This window comes from Vombatus ursinus, unplaced genomic scaffold (assembly GCF_900497805.2).
Source record: "Vombatus ursinus unplaced genomic scaffold, bare-nosed wombat genome assembly UNPS02014794.1, whole genome shotgun sequence".
Taxonomy (NCBI): Eukaryota; Metazoa; Chordata; class Mammalia; order Diprotodontia; family Vombatidae; genus Vombatus; species Vombatus ursinus.
This window is the reverse complement of record NW_020954572.1, coordinates 3,079,008-3,098,783: the sequence shown is the minus strand read 5'-3', so window position 1 is coordinate 3,098,783 and position 19,776 is coordinate 3,079,008. Positions and strand designations below refer to the sequence as shown.

Genomic DNA, 19,776 nt, shown 5'->3' with positions numbered 1-19,776 from the left:
AGAAAGAAAGAAAGAAAGAAAGAAAGAAAGAAAGAAAGAAAGAAAGAGAAAGAAAAGAAAGAAAGAAAGAAAGAAAAAGAAAGAAAAAAAAGAAGGAAGAAATAAAACTCTAGTTAGAATCATACAGGACATACATGAGCGATGAAGAAAAAAATATTGGAATAGTATTTACTGAAAAACAAAAATAATGACTTGAGCCAATAATAACAATAATAATAATGTATCCTACAAAACTGAAAATGAATGAACTTCAGGAAAATAAAGGAACTTTAAATTTAAAAAAAAAAAGAGTCTGCCACTTGACTGAAAAAAGGATGGAGGTGTATTTCCTCATTTCCTCTCAAAGGTTAACTTTGGTCATTATGGCTTCATTTTAGTGTTCTTTTCATTTACAATGTTGTAGTCATGGATATTGCCTGTCTTGTTCTGATTATTTCCCTCTGCCTCAATTCAGACAAGTCTCATTTTACTTCTTTGAATTCTTCATAGGCATCATTTCATATGACACGCTACTATTCTATTACATCCATATTCCACAGTTTATTCAGTCATTGCCTAATTGATGGGCACTCACTTTTATGCTGCCAGGAAAAGCACTGCCATCAATATTTTGGTAAATATCACTCTTCTTTAGGTCTTTGACATCCTCACAGTGTATGTCCAGCAGCAGGATATCTGGGTCAAAGGGTGTGAATAGTTTAGTGACTTCTCTCACATAAGTCCATATTGTTTTCCAGAAGGGTTTTGTTGATTTATGACTCTGCTGAAGGAGTATTTGTTTGTCTGGGTTTCTACAACTTTGCATAGGAAAATAATCCTATGACTTTCATAGCCTTATTCTCCCTATTTCATGCAAAAGCACAAAAACTACTTTGAGGAGCATCCTTCAGCATCCATTGTTGCCAAAATGCTTCAAAGTGGCAAGGTGGCAGGTGTACCTTGTGTATGCAATCACAGGGCTAGACGTGACCCCCAGGGATTGTAATTCATTCTCAAACAGCTAAAAAAATGGAATTTTGAAATTACATCCCTCAAAAGACCTTGTATATAGTAGGTACTTCATAAATGTTTGAATGAACAAATTTTAAAGAAACGTTTGTATTTTAAAAATAAAGTGATAAATCTGTGTGGTAATCTGCATGTAGTAATCTCCCAATTTGTCTCTTTTGGAAATCTGAGCTTTTGTGTTAATTCATTCATTGTTTGGGAATTTATTAGGCATTGACTATATCCAAGGCCCTAGAAGAAGATACAAAGAATAAGACATTGGTCCTGCCCATTTACAATCTTAAAATGAGAGATGAAGCACATACATAGTAGTCATAATTCAAAATACATCATAAGAGCATCCAGTAACTTTCTATTGAGTTTCCCTTAAAGAAGGTGTGCTTAGGGGCAGCTAGGTGGCACGGGGGATAGAGCACTGGCCCTGAAGTCAGGAGGACCTGAGTTCAAATCCAGCCTCAGACCAGACCCTTGACACTTACTGTGTGACCCTGGGCAAGTCACTTAACCCCAATTGCAAAAAAAAAAAAAAAAGGTGTGCTTGTCATATGAACCACTGTAATATGACCGAGTTACTGACCTTCAGATGTTAAAGCTTTTCACAGATATCTTTTGAGTATCTACCATATTCCAGGAGATGGTACAGGCTTCTTCCTAGTTGTAAAGTTTAGCTAACTGTGCAGACCCAAGCTTTGATTCCATGATCAGACCACAACATGAAGTAATTTTTCAGATCTTGTATTGGGGGGGTTTGGGACCCCTTATTCACAGCAAGTCTTCTTTTCTTCTCTTCCAGCAATCCATGAGTTCCCCACAGATTTGTTTTCCAACAAGGAACGGCAGCATGGAGCAGTCTTGCTACACATTCTTGGAGTAAGTCAACCATTTTACTTTTGACTTTTCTAGTATGGGGATGGAAGAGCAAGGAGAGGGGAGGAAGAAATCCCATCCTCTTTTTGATGAGACACAGTGCAGGACAAACACCCAGTGACAGTCATTTCAAAACAGGGTTCAGTGTTTAACACCTAAATTACACTGTTCATCCTTCCTTCTTGAAGAAGACCAATGAAATCATGAGGGTGAGGTCTTGACTTGAGAGTAATTGGATTTAAGTGAGTCAGAGATGCGCCAAGTCATCAGCCCCACTCTTTTCCAGAGTCATCAAAGTCCAATAGCAATACAAAAGTTAAGACAACTGGTGATGACTTAGGATGCAGTGGATAACCTTGGCCTTTCCAAATAAAGTCCAGACCAATTTCCTCGGACCATCCAGGGCCATTAATAAGGATGTGCCTAAGAAATTAAAACCTTTTAAAAATTTTATCCTATATTTTTGTCTCTGTTCTCTTTCACAGAATAACTTATGGGGAATGTGTTTTGCATGACTATACATGTATAAACTATATCAAATTGTTTCCTTTCTCAGTGGAGAGGGAGGGGAGCAAAGAAGAGAATTTGGAACTCAAAATCTGAAAAAAAAAGTTGAAATTGTTTTTAAATGTAATTGGGAAAAAATAAAATATTAAATAAGATTCAAAAAAAATAAAAATTTACCCTAAACAGAAGGAAACACAGTCAAGATATCTTTGAAAGCTGTACGTTGAATTTATTATATGTTTAAAAGAAAAAGCAAACTATGCGCAAAAAAGATGGACAATTTTATGTACAGTACACTTTTTCAATGAATTATCCAATTAGTTCCAATTCCATTAAATCATCCAATAGTTCTGTTTTCAAATGATCTGAGACCTGCTCATTGCCCACCTTTCCACATTGTGTCTTAACTTGGGTTCATTGCTCTGGGATATCTGTGGGTAATTTCTGTATGGCTCAGGAAGGTCCAATGAACAAGGAAAATATTCACCATCTCCTTTAACAGCTTCAGTTTTGTGTTAGGGGAAGTGGTGATTTGTGGTCAAAAGTATAGTTGAAGACCATGAAATCAACTTTCTCCCTGGCATTAAAATCTCTGATATTGTCTTCTCCTGTCAGCAAAATTGTCACATCCTCTCTTTGTAGAAAGGAAAGCTCTACATGGCCTAAGGGTTTCAATAGAAAGGAAAAGTGAAGAGCAAGGAAACCAATTTCACAAGCCAGGAAGACAGCACAATACAGCGGCAAGACTGTTGGTTGTGATGTCAGAAGCCATGAGTTCAAATCCCACATCTGATGGTTGCTTACCTATGTGACCTTGGGCAAAGCATTCCCTAGGATTCAGTTTTCCCATCTGTAAAATAAGAGACTTGGAATATACGGTTCTGAAATTCTCTTCTAGTTCTAAGTCTGTTGTCCTGTATTTATGGAAGAGAGTAAATGGGAACCTTCTGCTTTGCATGGGCACTTCCCCCAAGAATGTCCCTGGGGTAAAACCATCAAGCTGAAGTTAATTGTACTGCCTCTCAGACACAGCATTTAAGGAATCCAGATAATGGGAAGGCTGCTGATGTACTTTTTAACTGAACCCACCTACATTTGGTGGTGAGACAGTATCTAGCGTGAGCAAAAGCAGTGAAAACAGCCATGTTTTAAGTGCCAAGCGCATTGAATATGGAGCCAGAGAACATAGGTTTGAATCCTGTGCTATTTGTGACTTTAGGTGAGGCCCTTCACCTCTGGGCCTCCCCTCTCTGCATTGTAAAATGAGGAAGCTTTCCAGATGTTCTCTGATGTCCCTTTCAGCTCTAACTCCTGTGAGGGCTAGGGAGAGGCTCAGGGGAGAGTCGTGGCACTGTCCTCAACTTTTCCCCACTTTCTGTCATTACTGCAAAGGGTGGGGTTGTTCAGAGGCACCTGTCAATTTGGAGTTGAGACTTATACCTCCAACATAGCTATGCGTACTAAGTGTGCACCAGTATTGGAGGAATAAATGAAGAGGAAAGTGGTGGTCAGATCCTTCCTCAAGCTCTATGTCTCTCAAAATAGCTGAGTTTAGTACTACACGTTGGTCCCTAGGATCATAGAATTCTAGAGTTGGAAAGCATGAGTGTGCTGGTAAATGTTTAACAACTAGCCCTTCCTCTCCCTCCTCCAGGAAAAAAAAATCCACAGGACACACCTTTAAATTTAATCCCTACTATTCGCATTTTCTCCATCACCTTCTTAAGTCTAGAGTCCAGGGGGGGGAACCCAGGTGGGGAACCTGCTCAGCCACAGGTTCCCCACTGCCAGTAGACAGTCTCCAAAATGATAAATTAAGCCCCGTTTTGAAGCACTTGCTGATTTCAAAGGTGCAAATTCTCACACTGAAAATTTAGCAATTGGCCTGGCTGGTTCCAATTGACTCCAGCACACTCATGATTGGAAGAGATCTCAGAAGTCCTCTAATCCTGTCTATGCAGCACTCATATGCCTTCACTCATCTGCCTTGTGCTTCAGGACCACCAGAAATGTAGAACTCCTTACCTCCTAAGGTATCCCTTCTCTTTGTGGACAGATATTATTAGGAAGATTAGGCTGATTTTCTTCCCCCTTGTAATTTCTACCCATTATTTCCTATTCTTCTGCCTTTTGAGGTAGTGTGGGTATAGTGGAAGAAGTGTTAGATTTGGAGTAAAAATTTGTTGTTGTTAAGTCTTGTCTGACTCTTCATGACCCCATTTGGAATTTTCTTGGCAAATTACTGGATTGGTTTGCCGTTTCCTTCTTCAGCTCATTTGACAGATGAGGAAATTGAGGCAAGTTTAAGTTAAGTGACTTGCCCAGGGTCCTACAGCTAGTAAGAATCTGAGGCAGGATGTGAACTCAAATCCTCCTGACTCCGGTTCTCTATCCACTGTGCCGTCTAGTTGTCCTGATTGCCCTTTAGGTGATTGATATTATAATGTTATATTGAGGAGCTAGGCTGTGATGACAGCAACAACTGGTGTGAGCATTCATAAGAGCAAAGGGTCATAGAAAGTTTGATCTAGGGAAGACCTTATCAATCCTTTAATCCAAGGGTTCTTAATCTTGGGTCCATGGAGCTCTGTGAAGATTTCATGGGGTCATGAACTTGGATGGGGAAAAATGCATCTCTATTCTCATTAACCTTTTTAATCTTATCTACTTGATTTTATGCATTGCATTACATTTTTTTCTGAGAAGGGGTCCATAGTTTTCACCAGATTGCCAGAGAGATTCACGATGTAGCAGACAAGATGAACCCCTAATTTTAAAAATGGGGAAACCACAGCCCAAAAAGAAGTTCCTTGCTCAAAGTCACACAGCTAATTAATATCAGAGCTGGAACTTTGAGATCCCAGGGTCTCCTGGCTCCTGAGTTAGTGATCTTTCCCACTGTACCCCACTGCATCCCATTACATCCCATTTACATGTCTCCACATATTTTAAACAAGGGGTAGGATCAAATGTCACTTCAAAAGATATTAGCTAGAGGTTGACTCTTGGAAACTCTAGGACTGAGCACCAAAGGCAGGAGCTCTGCAGTGACCCGGAAAACAATGCCCTCACTGAGCACATGGGAAAGGGGGCAAATCAGAATTACAGAGTCCATTTTTTAATTGACCAAAGCTTTTATCACTCCCCTAAACATTTCCTTCCTGGCCCCATAAAGGCCGGTCTCTGATCTCACTTTTTGATGTACCAGTCTGATTGTGGGAGTAGATGTTTCCTCCTCAAAGGATAGGGAACTTATGATCTTCTACTGTGAGACGAAGCTATTCTATTCCAGCATTCAAGGATTTCTGCATCAAAAAGTTCTGTCCTAAAGGGTAAGGAAGAAAGTGCTTAGAATTAGGGTTTAAATGGTTTTAGAAATAGTTGTGGTTGATTCATATGGGTAAATTCAATAAACATTGATTAAGTTCCTATTATAAGCAAGTTAAGCACTGGTGATACAAGGACAGATTCCCCTCCTCCCCCTTCTTTTCATGTTCACTAAGATCAGTTTCCCCAGGGCGCCAAAGAGCTCCTACACTTGAGAGAGACTATATTATATCTCTACACCCAGGACAATTTTGTCATCAGTAAAATCAGTCTGTCAGTCACAAGCATTCTTCATGGGGTTTTCATGGCAAAGATAGTGGAGTGGTTTGCCATTTCCTTCTCCAGCTCATTTTACAGATGAGGAAACTGAGGCCAACAGGGTTAAGTGACTTGCCCAGGGTCACAGAGCTAGTAAGTGTTTGAGGCTAGATTTGAACTCAGGAAAATGAGTCTTCCTGACTCCAGGCTCAGTGCTGTATTCACTATACCACCTAGCTGCCCCACAACAGCAATCAACACCATAGACAAGACCAGAGGTGGTGAATCTGTGGCCTCAAGGCCACAAGTGGCCCTCTAGGTCCTCACGTCCTACCATTTGACTGAATCCAAACGCCACAGAACAAACCCCCTTCATAAAAAGATTTATTCTGTAGAACTTGGACTTAGTCAAAAGGCCGCACCCAAGGACCTAGAAGGCCACATGTGGCCTTGAGGCTGCAGGTTCTTCACCCCTGGACAAGACAATTTTATCATCAGTAAAATGGCTAGGTCTTTCAATCAACAAACATTTAATAAATGCTTACTATGTGCCAGGCAATGTGCAACACTGTGTGTTGGAAATATAACTAAAGGCAGTAAGAGTCGCTACCCTTAAGGGGCTCTCATTCCAATGAGGGAAACAACATTCACACAGTTATGCACAAACAAGATAGATATGGGGTTGATTGGAGGCAGTCTCATTGGGAAGGCACTAAAATTGGGGGTCTGGGAAAGGCCTCTTGCAGAAGGTAGAATCTGAGCTGATTCTTGAGTACTTGTACTTCTTTCCTCGTAGGATTTTGGGGAGGAAAGAGCTTTTCAAACCTTCAAGCACTGTACAACTCTGATGATGGTGTCAGTTAAGACCCTTTCAAGCACCACTTAATTTTAACCCATGCTTAAAATCTGTGAGAACTTTTTCAAATGAGATAGCACCTTGAAGTGGAACAATCACTGGATTGAGGGTCAGGAGACCTGAGTTATAAGGCCATCTCTGCCACTTAGTTGTGTGTCCTAGAGCATCACTTCTTCTTTCAGCCTCAGTTTTCTCCTTTGTTTAAAAAAAAAAAAGGATTAATTGAGAGGGTCCCAAAGGCCCCTTCCCTTCTAACAGTCTGTAATTCCTATCTGTGTTATAATCCATTTTCTCATTCACCTTCCACTTAGCTTCTGTCCCTAGTTACTTGGACATTAAATAATTAGCCACATATTGTCAATATATAAGTACTCAAGTGATCCCCCCTCTTTTTCTTTTTCAGGCACTTTATATGTTCTATGCCTTGGCTATAGTGTGTGATGACTTCTTTGTTCCATCGTTAGAAAAAATCTGTGAGGTAAGTGAGAAGAAATTTTGAATGGTTTGGTAAAATAATTTGAGGGGGGAGGGAATTAGAAAGATACAGGATTTTAGATGAAAAAGCAGAGAAGACCATGACTCAAAATATTTCCTGTTAATTTTGTCCAATGGGGGCAGCTAGGTGGCTCAGTGGATAGAGCTCCGGCCTTGGAGTCAGGAGAACCCGAGTTCAAATTCAGCTTCAGACACTTGACACTTACTAGCTGTGTGACCCTGGGCAAGTCACTTAACCCTGATTGCCGAAACGAAAAAAAAATTTGTCCAATGGTAATGGACACTTTCATATACTTCTCTTGTGTTGTCTGTGGAATTCCTCAGTCTGGAACTCAGTGTGGTATCTTAGAATGTACTTTTTTCAAATTTTGAAGAATGGATAGAAATTCAGTAGATTAAGTGGGGTTTGGGGGAGAGAGGGCAGGCATCCTAGGACTAGGAAACAGCATGAACAAAGAACACGCAGGGTAGAAAAGCACAAGGTATGTACGAGAAATAGCAAGTTCCCCACAGTGGTTGGAACATAGGGTACGTGGAAGGAAACAGCATGCAATAAGGCTAGAAAGATAGAAAAATATGGTATTAGATAGTCAGGATAGCAAATTTCAATTTTACTTGGGAGGCAGTAGAAAGATACTGAAGGATTTTGAGCTGTTCATGTGATGTGTGTGCCACGCGTTTGCACATCTATGCGTAAAGAAGATTATTCTGGCAAGTGTAAAGTGTTGGGAGGGGAAGAAGAATGCAGACAGAATGGAAGCCTCTACTCTACCATTTCCTAGACCCCACATGGTCTCTGCACACCAGTAGACCAGCAGAGTGGATGCCAGATTACAGGTTGCTCCCTCTAGAGTCTAGACTGTGGAATTCCATCCAGTCCTCATAAGAATAGGTGTTCAAAAAGCAAGACCTCTATGAACTGATGCAAAGTGAAGTGAGGAGAACCAGGAGACCATTGTGCACAGTAACAGCAATGTTGTATGATAATCAACTGTAAAAGACTTGACTACTATGGTCAATACAATGATCCGAGATAATTCCAAAGGACTCATGACGGAAAAATACTATCCACCTCCGAAGAGAGAACTGGTAAACTTTGAGTGCAAATTGAAGTATCATTTTCTCACTTTATTTTTTTGCTTTGTTTTGCAATGTGAGTAATATGGAAATATGTTTTCCATAATTTCACATGTATAATTGATATCATATTGTTTGCCTTCTCAGTGGGTGAAGACGGGGGTGGGAGGAAAGGAGAGAATCTGGAACTCAGAATTTTAAAAAGAAAAGAATGTTTAAAAGAAAGACAGAATTTAATTGGGAAATATTTGACAAATAAATAAAAATGGGAAAAAAATAATAGGTATTCAACAGGATGAGAAGGTGTCTTGTTAAATGGACTATTATGTTTGTTTACCCTAACCCAGGGGTGGGGAACCTGCAGCCTCAAGGCCATGTGTGGCCCTTTAGGTCCTCAAGTATGGCCCTTTGAATCCAGACTTCACAGAACAAATCCTTTTATTAAGGGAGTTTATTCTGTAAAGTTTGGAGTCAGTCAAAGGGCCACACTTGAGGACCTAGAGGGCCACATGTGGCCTCAAGGTCACTGGTTCTCCACCCCTCCCCTAGCCCAATAAGCCTTCTGGTAAACCCATTGAGTCTCAATACAAGACTCATCTTTTTAAACTGATAAGCCCTAATGGGAGTGGTAAGCAATTTCAAAGGCAAGGTTTGCTAGAATGAGAGGTGGCTCTGTATTGGAATGTTGAAAGCACGCTGGGCCAGGAGTCAGGAGGTATGGGTTCTAATATTGACCGTATTGCTAACTTGCTGTGTGACCTTGGACACAAGTCATTTCCTCTCTTTGGGTTCTAGTTTCTTCCTTAGTAAAATAAAAGGATTAGACGAAATGATTTCTAAGATCCCTCCCAGCTCCAAGTTTCTGTGCTACTGGCCTAAACATTTACTTTAGGCCTCTGGAGCCTGTAATCCTGATATGTGCTGGGCCTTCAGCTGACCCCAGAGCCCAAGGGAGGTGGTCAGTTGAATTTCCTCTTCCCTGGGCAGCTAATGTCCTGTGCTTTTCCCCTGCTCTTTCTGAATGTCTCATCACAAGACACGTCAGTACCCTAGAAGCCCATGATACAGCTTAATGATCTTGTGGGCATATTTGTTTCAGAAACTCCACCTGAGTGAAGATGTTGCTGGAGCCACATTCATGGCTGCGGGAAGCTCTACACCAGAGCTCTTTGCTTCTGTCATAGGTAAGAAATCCATCCTCCCCAGGGTTACTGCATACAGTGATGTAGGTCCGAGGACCTGCATCTGAGACCCAGCACCTCTCAGCCTCAGTTTCTTCATCAGACAAATGGTACAGAAAAATACTGCTTTCCCTGACCATGTCATAGAGTTGTTGTGACAAAAGCGCTCTGTAATCCTTAAAGTGCTGTAGAAATGTGAGCTGTTGTTATAGAGAGCAGGCTGTGTATGGTTTATACTGCAGTAGACTAAAAGAAGGACAGGGAGGTGGTGGGAGGCTAATGTAGTGTAAAGAATGCTGTCCCTGGGGCAGCTAGGTGGCGCAGTGGATATAGCACCAGCCCTGAAGTCAGGAAGACCTGAGTTCAAATCCGGCCTCAGACCAAACACCTGATACTCAGTAGCTGTGTGATGCTGGGCAAGTTACTTAACCCCAATTGCCTTTATTAAAAAAAAAAAAAAAAAGAATGCTAACCTTGGAGTGAGAAGATCTGAGTTTCAGTCCTGGCCCTGGTATTCCCTGGCTATGTCACCTTTAGCAGGTAATAATGATGATGACAATAATAATAATTGCTAATATTAATATAACATTTACTATGTCCCAAGAACTGTGTTAAGTGCTTTACAATTATTAGCACATTTGATCTTCACCATAACCCTGGGAGGTAGGTACTATTATTATCCCCATTTTAACCAAGAGGAAACTGAGGCAAACATGGTGTTAAGTGACTTGCCCATGGTCATACATTTAGACATGTTTAAGGTCAAATTTGAATTCAGGTCTTCCTGACCCCAGGCCCAGTGTTCTATCTACAATACTATCTTAACCTAGAATCCATGAACTTTTTTAAAAATTTCAGTAACTATTTTAAAAATAATAATAATAATAATCATAGGTAACATTAATATAACATTTACTGTGTGCCAGGTGCTGTGATAAGTGCTTTGTAATTATTGTCTCATATTGTCTCACCAGAACCCTGGGAGGTAGGTGCTGTCATTTCCATTTTATGGATGAGAAAACTGAGGCAGACAAATTAAATGACAAAGCTAGTAGGAATCTGAGTACGTATTTGAACTCAGGATTTCCTGACTCCAGGTTCAGCACTCTATCTAGTAAGCAAAGGAATAAGTGTTTATATAATACCTATTATGTGCCAGGTAATTTATAAATGTTTTCTCATTTGATCTTTACCACAACCCGGGGAGATAGGTACTCTTATCCCCATTTTACAGATGGGCAAACATGGTTTAAGTGACTTGCCCAGAGTCACATAGTGAGTACCTGAGGCCATATTTGAACTCAGGTCTCCTTGACTCCAGGCTGTGCTACCTGGCTGTCCTGTAAGTAAGTCACTTCAACTTCTCAAGGTTCAGTTTCCTCTTCCATATAGTGGAACTACTAAGGCCTACACTGCCTACTTCACTGACTTATTATAAGGGTTGAATTAGATAATGCGTAAAAAGTACTTTATAAGCTTAAGATGTTATCATAGGATCTCTTCCTTTGGAACAGAAGTTCTTAACTTGCAATCCACCAACTCCTCCGGGGTCCAGGGGTGCATGGATAGAATTTAGAAGTTTCATGAACTTGGATGGAGAAAAAAAAATTACCTTTTTATTTTCACCAGCCTATGGTTTTCTTTGTAATCCTTCGTATTTAATGTTTGAAACATTATTCTCAGAAGGGGTCAGCAATCCTCACCAGACTACCAAAGAGGTCGATGACACAAAAAAAGTTAAGAACTCCTGCTCTAGAGCATCTTTAAAATTTAACAGATTCTTGTCATTCTGGAATAGCTGAGGCATAGGTCTCTAGAGACAGAAGTATGAGCTCCATGACCTGTTAAGTCCGTGCCTATTTATGCTTGTTTTCCTAATTCTGCTCCTCATTCAAGGTGACAGACATTTACCAACCCCAACTCATCTATAAAAGTGAGGTGAAATGGCAAACCTGATTGCAACCTCATAAGAGTAGTGTGGTGGCAGATAAGGGTACCTCCCCTCTATTCATAGAATTCTTTGGAGGCAGCTGATGGTGTAATGGATAGAGCACTGGGACTGGAGTCAAGAAGACCTGAGCTCAAATCTAGCCTCAGATACTTACTAGTTGTGTGACCTTGAGCAAGACATTTAACCTCTGTTTGCCCCAGTTTTTCCACTGTAAAATGATTTAATAATAACATCAACCTCCCAGAGTTGTTGTGTGGATCAAATGAAGTAATGTTTGTAAGATACTTAGCACAGTGCCTACCACGTAGCAGGTGCTATCTAAAGGCTAGCTATTATTATTATTACTTTGTGTCTTCTCACAGTAATTTTGTATATCTTGCCTTGGGATCATTGTTCTGAAGAATGCTTAATAAGGAGATTGATAAAGAAAACATGGTGGCATGGTAGATGGTTCAGTAGGATAACAGATAGACAGCCCACATTCTTCCTTGGCACTCACAAAACGTCGAAAAAACTGAAGGGGGACCCCCCCAATGCATTGGATACACCCCTTGTGACAAACTCAAGAATATGGATGAGAACTGAACAAGATGGGCAGACATAGATGGTTGGTGATCTGCATTATTAGAGGAAATCCTTACTTTGATTAGATTATAGATCCTTTGGAGTATTCAGACAGGAGTAAAGGAGAATCCTATCATAAGGCTGTCTAATGCTACAGGTTTCCTCTGTCATGGTAAGGGCTCCAACTTACCATCACATTGACTTACTATTAATAATAATAATATTAATAGCTAGGGACAGCTGGGTGTCACAGTAGATTGAGTACCAGGCCTGGAGTCAGGAAGACGAGTCTTCCTGAGTTCAAATACAGCCTCAGACACTTACCAGCTGTGTGACCCTGGGCAAGTCACTTAATCCTGTTTGCCTCGGTTTCCTGGTCTCTAAAATAAGCTGGAGAAGCAAATGGCAAACTGCTCCTGTGTCTTTGCCAAGAAGACCCCAGTTGGAGTCACGAAGAGTCAGACACAACTGAAAATGACTCAACACAAACAACAAAATAATAGCTAATATTTATATAGCACTTAGTATGTGCCAGGCACTGTGCTAAGTGCTCTATAATTATTATATCATTTAATTCTCACAACAGCCCTGCAAGGTGGGTGCTATTATTTTCTCCATTTTACAGACTATAAAACAAAAGAGCTGTATGTATATTGTCAATACGCTTGATTCTGGCCTTGGGCATAGGCTAATCTCTGTGCAAGGGGTTACCATCCACATGTCATATGCTGTATCCCAACTGAATGATTATCTGCTCCCTCAGATATGGCCCCCACACTCTCCAGATTCCATGTCTTTGCTCATACTGTTTTCCCCACATGGAATGTCCTCCCTCCCCCTGTTTTCCAGTTGAATTGCCTTCCATTCTTTGTAACCCAGATCAAGTACCTCTTCTTTCATGAAGCCTTCCTTAATCCTTAGTCTTGATAATTATCTTCCACCTCACCCCAATCTAATTTAGCACTTAGCTTTATAATTTTATAACACACTTATCATGTAATAATATATATTACAGCTGCCACTGGTCTGACTCATGTTTGTATCTCTTCTCCCTACTAACTGTGAAGTTCCATGAGGGAAGGAACTACATCTTTCCTTAATATTATATTTCCCCCCCATACCTGGCACATACTCTACTGTGATTAGCTGTTTAGTAAATATTTATTGAATGAATAAAAGAACATTATGCAAAATGCCAGAAGAAAATTAAAAGTGAATGAGAGGTACCAACCTTTAACAAGCTTACAATTCAGTAAGTATTGCCATCATAATTGATGGGCCTGATCCCATTCTCATTGGATCTTTTGAGAGGACTAATAAATTTGTTCTAGGCCCTTAAATAATTTACCAGATGTCTAAGCCCTTAAGAAGTAATTTTCTAAATGGTAGTCTATTCTAGAATTTTTCTTATAATTCATCCTATAAAGTCACCAGATTTCTAAGTACTAGAGGAATACTTCTGAGGTACAAATTGATTTTATACTTAGATCTCTAAAATGTCTATTGAACACTCTTTCCATAAGAAATTGGACCTCCCACAGCTGCTAGATGACACAGTGGATAGAGTTCTGGAGTCAGGAAGACCTGAGTTCCAGCCTCAGACACTTACTAGCTGTGTGACCCTGGGCAAGTCGCTTAACCCCAATTGCCCTCCAAAAAAGAGAAAAAAAATTGGACCTCCCTCTACATGTTCCCTGTCCTCCTCCCTTGTTTGCTGTGTTTCAGAAACATGCAATAAATAATTCCTGGTTTGGTAGAACACAAAGCAGCTAGACACAAATCAAAACAAATTCTGAATGAGCAAAGATATCAGAAAGAGTGTCTGACTTGGAATCAAATAACCAGAGTTCAAGTACTGACTCCATCACTTCCTGGCTTGCGGCACTGAACAAATTCTTTTCTCTCTCTGGGGCTCAGATTCTTTCTTTCTGAAATGAAGGAGTTCAATGTGAGAATCTCTAAGGTCCTTTTGAGCTCTGACATTCTTTGTTTGAAAATCCCTTTCTGCTCTATAATCCCAAATGTCTATCATCACTGGCTTCTTCACTGTTTTGAATAAATATTGTTCATCCCTTGGACATAGGAGACTCCCAGTCCATGCCACTGCCGGGTGGAAATTAACAATGCACGGCCTAGTTACAAGGGTGATGGAAAACACATGTGTTTCCACAACCCCTGACAGATAGAAGGAGGTGCAGGCGTCTCATCTCTCTCTGTCTTTCTCTTTTTTCAGGTGTATTCATCACACATGGAGATGTAGGGGTTGGCACTATCGTTGGCTCTGCTGTTTTCAACATTTTATGTATAATTGGAGTCTGTGGATTGTTTGCAGGACAGGTCAGTGGTTGTCCACATACCTTGTTCATAGTCTACATTTCATTAGGATTAGTTTATGGGGCCTTTAGCCTTTGAGCTAAGGGTGCTGTATAGGAAAGACAATTTATTAAGAGTACAGAGTTGGGGCAGCTAGGTGGAACGCTGGATAGAGCGCTGGGCCTGGAGTCAGTAGGATTCATTTTTCTGAATTCAAATCTGGCCTCAGACATTTACTAGCTATGTGACCCTAGGCAAGTCGTTTGACTATATTTGCCTCAGTTTCCTCATCTGTAAAATGAGCTGGAGAAGGAAATGGCAAACCACGCCAATATCTTTGGCAGGAAGTCCCCAAATGGGGTCACAAAAGAGAGTATAAGTATAAACCAGCTGAACAACAATAGAGATGACTTCTAGACCTGGATTTTCTACTAACTATGTAAATCCTTGTGTAATTTTTTCATTTCTCTAGTCCTTAATCCACAAAAAGTTGAGGGGGGATGGATTGGATGACCTCTAAAGTCCTTTCCAGCTCTAATATTCTAGAGTTCTTTGTTCTCACTTCAGATCTTCCTGAAAGAGAGACTTCTCTCTTTGTTGAAATCCTTATCTATTTTTTAAAGTTAATTTTTAAAAATCTATGTTTTTTCCTGGTGTGGGCATTCTTTCCACTGATGCATATCACAAACATCACTATATCTTAATGACAATGTCATGAATTTCTGTGGCCAAAAAAAGAAATTCATCTATAACTCAAGCAGCTACTTCAGTGCTTGGGCTCCCACGAATATTGAAATCTCCCGGGTATATGGGGAGGATGTTACTGGGATTCATCATTGAGCTGGAGGGGACTGTGCAAAGTTTACTCTTCTCCAGGGAGTCCTCATATATCACAGTTCAACTTTTCTCATGGCCAGCATCTGAATATACTCCATTTGTCAACGCTCTTCCTAAAATATAACCTCCCAAAATAAACAAAGAAATCCATTTGTGATCCAGCCAAGAGAGGACACAGTGGAACTTTCCCCCTGGTTGCTATAGTTCTGTTAACACAGCTTCATATCTCATTTACTCTTTTGCCTGCTGATTCATTCTGAGTTTACAGTTTACTATCAGAGGTCTTTTTCACATGAGCTCCCTTCTAGCCATGACTCCCACACTCAGTACTTGTACAGTTGATTTTTTGAACCCAAGTATAGAACTTTACGTATAAACCATATTAAATCCCATTATGTTAGCCTCCTCTAACAAAGAAACTGTATTGTATTATGTCATGCCATCCTTGCCCTCCTAAGTAGTACCTATGTGATAACTGCTGTTTGTAATAGTCCAGGGATGGATAGCCTGTTTTGAAATGCTTTGGGACACATTTCCCTTAACTCATCCCTGCCCGATGGGATCCCAGTTTGTGCTTACTCCTAATTACCCAGTTTTTTGTAGCACATCAGAGTCATTGAGAAGGATACAGAAAAATAGACTTACAAAGCAGAGTTGTCCTCATTCGTTCATTCAACAAACATTTGAGTGTCCATTATCCTATCCCAGTTCAGTTAAATTCAACAAGCATTTGCTAAATGCTTACTGTGAGTAAGGTCCTATGCCTTATCTCCCCAAGTGCCCTTGGGGGGATAAATAAAATGGGGTCCTTTCTACTCTGAATTTAAAGGGATTGAAATGATCTGGAAACATGTCCTGTCTGTACCACTTACTAGCTATGTAACCCTTGGACAAGTTATTTACCCTCCCTCAGTCCTAAGTTCCCTCCATCCTAAAAGGAAGATAATGGCATTTATGCTACTAACCTCATAGAATTGCTGGGCAATGAAATGATGTATATGAAGTGATTTGTAACTGCAAAACCGTATAGAAATGCAAGCTATCGTTATTGTTATTCTGGGACAATCTGTTCAATGAATCTATGAGAGGGGAATAGAGCAGAGTAAGGCACAGGGGCTACACATGACAGATTGTTGAGATGCAAACACTTGGGGCTGGGAACACGCCTACCCCTGGAGCAATCTGCTTACTCTATAGAGCTTGAGATTTGAATACTTCAAGAAATAGATGGCTTTTGTGAAAACCACTTATGAATATTACTCGGTTTCACTTCATTCCCCAAATAAAATAAAAAGAAAAGGCACTCTGTGAAGACTAGCGGCTACGCTCATTTTGCTCTTGTGAGAGGCAGGATTAAAATGGTATCTGTGAGACATGTATTTTCCCCTGAACACTGGACCAGTTCTAATTACGCAAATAGGAACCTCTTAGTGCATCCTCTCCCTCTCTCCTACTAAATAAGGGACCATGGAGTAGCCAAGTCTCTTTGTTTTCCAGGTGGTCCATCTGACCTGGTGGGCAGTGTGCAGAGATTCTGTATACTACACTCTGTCTGTCATCGTACTCATTGTGGTGAGTTTCTCCACCTATTCTAAGTTTCACTTTCACCAATGGCCTAACTCAACAGGCTTAGATGCTTGACCAGGATTTATTTACTTTAATATTTCAATGGTGTGTGGTTTCATTGCTGTGAGTTCTCCCTTCACTAATGAGGACAACCGTTTTTCTTCTAGCTTAGTGGATGGTTTTTGAGATTGGTTATTATCCAAAACCCTGTTCTTCTATATCTATACTCTACAAATTTACCCATGATACTTCTCAGATGATTGTGAGACCTTCCAGAGCTTGTGTGCCTTTGGGACAGCCTTCAAGAACCCAAGATCACCTCCCTATCATGATGAGACATTTCAGAAGGACTTCAGCAGAACCTAGGAAATATAAATTAAGAAAGAAAAATTGGGCATTCCACCAATCATATTTACATTTTATATTCGTCAGTGACCACTGACAGCCTTCTCCATTAGGAGAAATAACATTTCCCATATTCAGGGGTCATTGTCCAGATACATCAGACAACCAGTACACAATGGAAAACCTGGAAGGAAGCAGACAATGAAAAACAGTCATCTTCTAAGCAACCAAAAGAGATGTCAGAAAGTTCATGCCCCAGAGTTCTTATACTTTTCTCATAGACTACCCTCACCCATTGATTCTGTCTTTACATATGATTCTATCAAAGTGTTATTCCATTTCCACAAGCAGGTGAGGAAAAACTCGAGGGACTTTAAGATGCAGGAAGAAGTAATAGAGGAGGTTGAAAAATTATAAGCAGACCTAACTCCAAAAGTACAGAAGCTTGAAAGCACTTCTTAGAAAAGCATTTAGCCCAAAACTTCAGTAACCCCCGAGGGTACCACTAGATTACAGCATAGTATAATTGGTGTCATAATGGTAGTCCTTAGTGGTAATCATCAAAATGATTGAATATGTTCGTCATCTTCTGTTTAAGCAGGCAAGGAAATATATAATGTATTTCTTTGCTTAATTGTTTGTTTGTTTGTTTGTTTGTTTTTGAGACTGGGTCTCTCTATCTTACCTAGTCTGGAAGTTCAAGAGCCATTCACAGGCCCTGTCCCACTACTAATGGTATGGGAGCTTTGACCTGCCCCATTTCCAGCCTGGACCATTTCATCTCTCTTTAGACAACCCAGTGTCCCATTTCCAGGGGCTCACCATATTGATGCTGAACTTAATATGGATACCTGATAAATTTAGCCTACTGAAGCATGGAACTCCCCAGCCTAAGAGATCCACCATCCTGAGCCTCCCTGATAGTAGGAATTATAGGACTATGCAACTACACCTGGCATGGGATATATTTTAGAAAAAATTTCTATCCCAAATGGTTAAAATGAAATTTTGACTATTGAAAGGTTAAATTTCGGGTATCTGGAAATGTTAGTTTTGTTAGACAGCTCATTCCTGAAAATACTAGATAAATGAAGCATCATGATTTTGAGATCATGGAATGACCAAAAGTCCCTTAAGTTTAAAAATTAGTTGTGTGCCCAATATTGGCATCTTTAAAAGAAAATGGTAGACACAGAAAGTTAATAGTTAACATTTAGAGAGAGCAAGGGTTCTCAAAGTATAGTCTAGGGACCTTGGGGTATCCCTGAGATCCTTTGAAGGGGTCTGTGAGGTCAACACTATTTTCAGAATAATACCAAGATGTTTTAATTTCTGTTAAGGTAAATGTCGATAAATATAACCCACATAAATAAAAACAAAAGCTCCGTGCAAAGGAGGGGGGAGGGAAGGAGGGGGAGTGTCATGTCCATGAATAAGTTTTGAAGGTGTCCTGAGCTCAAAAAGTTTGAGAATCATTGATAGAGAGCATGAAGGTCTGAATTCTAGGGGCTAAGTGGGAATGGCCAGATGACTATCTGAGAAATGCACGAAAATGGCCAAACATGAACAGTACCTGTCAAATGAGGGAGAAAGGCTTTATGGTCCCTAAGGTCTCTTATAGCTCTAAAATTCTATATTCCATCACTTACTGTGTGACTTTGAACCTGGTCCTTCTTAAACCTCCATTTCCCCATTTGGAAAATGGAAGGAATTGGATGAGACGATCTTCAAGGTCAGCATAAGCTCTCAAATGAGAAATGGGAACAAATTATCGCCAAGTTCCCTTCGAGTGCCAGCATCGTCTGTTCTTACATTCTGTGCCCTAAGGAGCTTAGGCTCCTTTCTAAATCCAACATTCTACAAGTCTATGATTCCCCACATGCTGTATAATCTACATCATCTTTTATTTTATGGTGAGTAATGAGTGCATTTGTTTCATCTGTTTCTTTGCCTTCCAGTTCATCTATGATGAGGAAATTGTGTGGTAAGTTTTTGCAGTTTGTTTCTAGCTGTGGTATAGCTCTTTTCTGTGTTCCTCCTTTGCTAGGGTTTGGGATCCCTTGTTAGCTCAATAAATCTCTGCTCGTTGATAAACAATATAAACTTAGCAAAGTCCTTTCTGAAAATAAAAGCTATATTACGTTAAACAATCGTGACTTTGTTCTTTTTTTTCCAAACAGAAATCACATTCTTCAATACTGGCTCCTTTTTTAATGGAGCCTGGCACTATTCAGGGCACTATTCAAGTGCTTAAGAAATATTCTTAGAAGGCAATTCAGAATCTGCACACTCCACATGATAAAATTTTAGGAAGAGTAGTCATTAGGCCAACTAACTCAGAAAAACCAGCTCCCCATCATCAAGGGCAGTGTGGAATAACGGAAAGGGTGTTGACCAGGCAGTGAAGATGATACTATCCTACAATGATAATAAGAAATAATAATAATAGCTAACATTTATATAGCACTTTACAAATGTTATCTCATTTTATCTTGATAGCTCTGGGAAGTAGGTGCTGTTATCATCCCCATTTTACAGACGAGGCAATACAAAGGTTAAGTGATTTGCCCAGGATCACGTAGCTAGTAAGTGTCTGAGGCTGGATTTGAACTCAGGTCTTCCTG

At 40.2% G+C, this 19,776-nt stretch overlaps 1 protein-coding gene across 2 annotated transcripts in view; it reads left to right on the top strand.

The window, feature by feature from the left end:
• Positions 1 to 19,776, top strand: part of SLC24A4 (solute carrier family 24 member 4) — a 275,977-nt gene that overhangs the window by 173,322 nt on the left and 82,879 nt on the right. For both annotated transcript variants that reach the window (XM_027870002.1, XM_027870001.1), the window contains 6 exons: positions 1,802 to 1,878; positions 7,227 to 7,301; positions 9,495 to 9,579; positions 14,325 to 14,428; positions 16,739 to 16,813; positions 19,111 to 19,136. In XM_027870002.1, coding sequence (XP_027725803.1) covers positions 7,236 to 7,301; positions 9,495 to 9,579; positions 14,325 to 14,428; positions 16,739 to 16,813; positions 19,111 to 19,136 — 356 coding nt within the window. In that variant the 5' untranslated portion in view covers positions 1,802 to 1,878; positions 7,227 to 7,235. The remainder of the gene's footprint in view (positions 1 to 1,801; positions 1,879 to 7,226; positions 7,302 to 9,494; positions 9,580 to 14,324; positions 14,429 to 16,738; positions 16,814 to 19,110; positions 19,137 to 19,776) is intronic.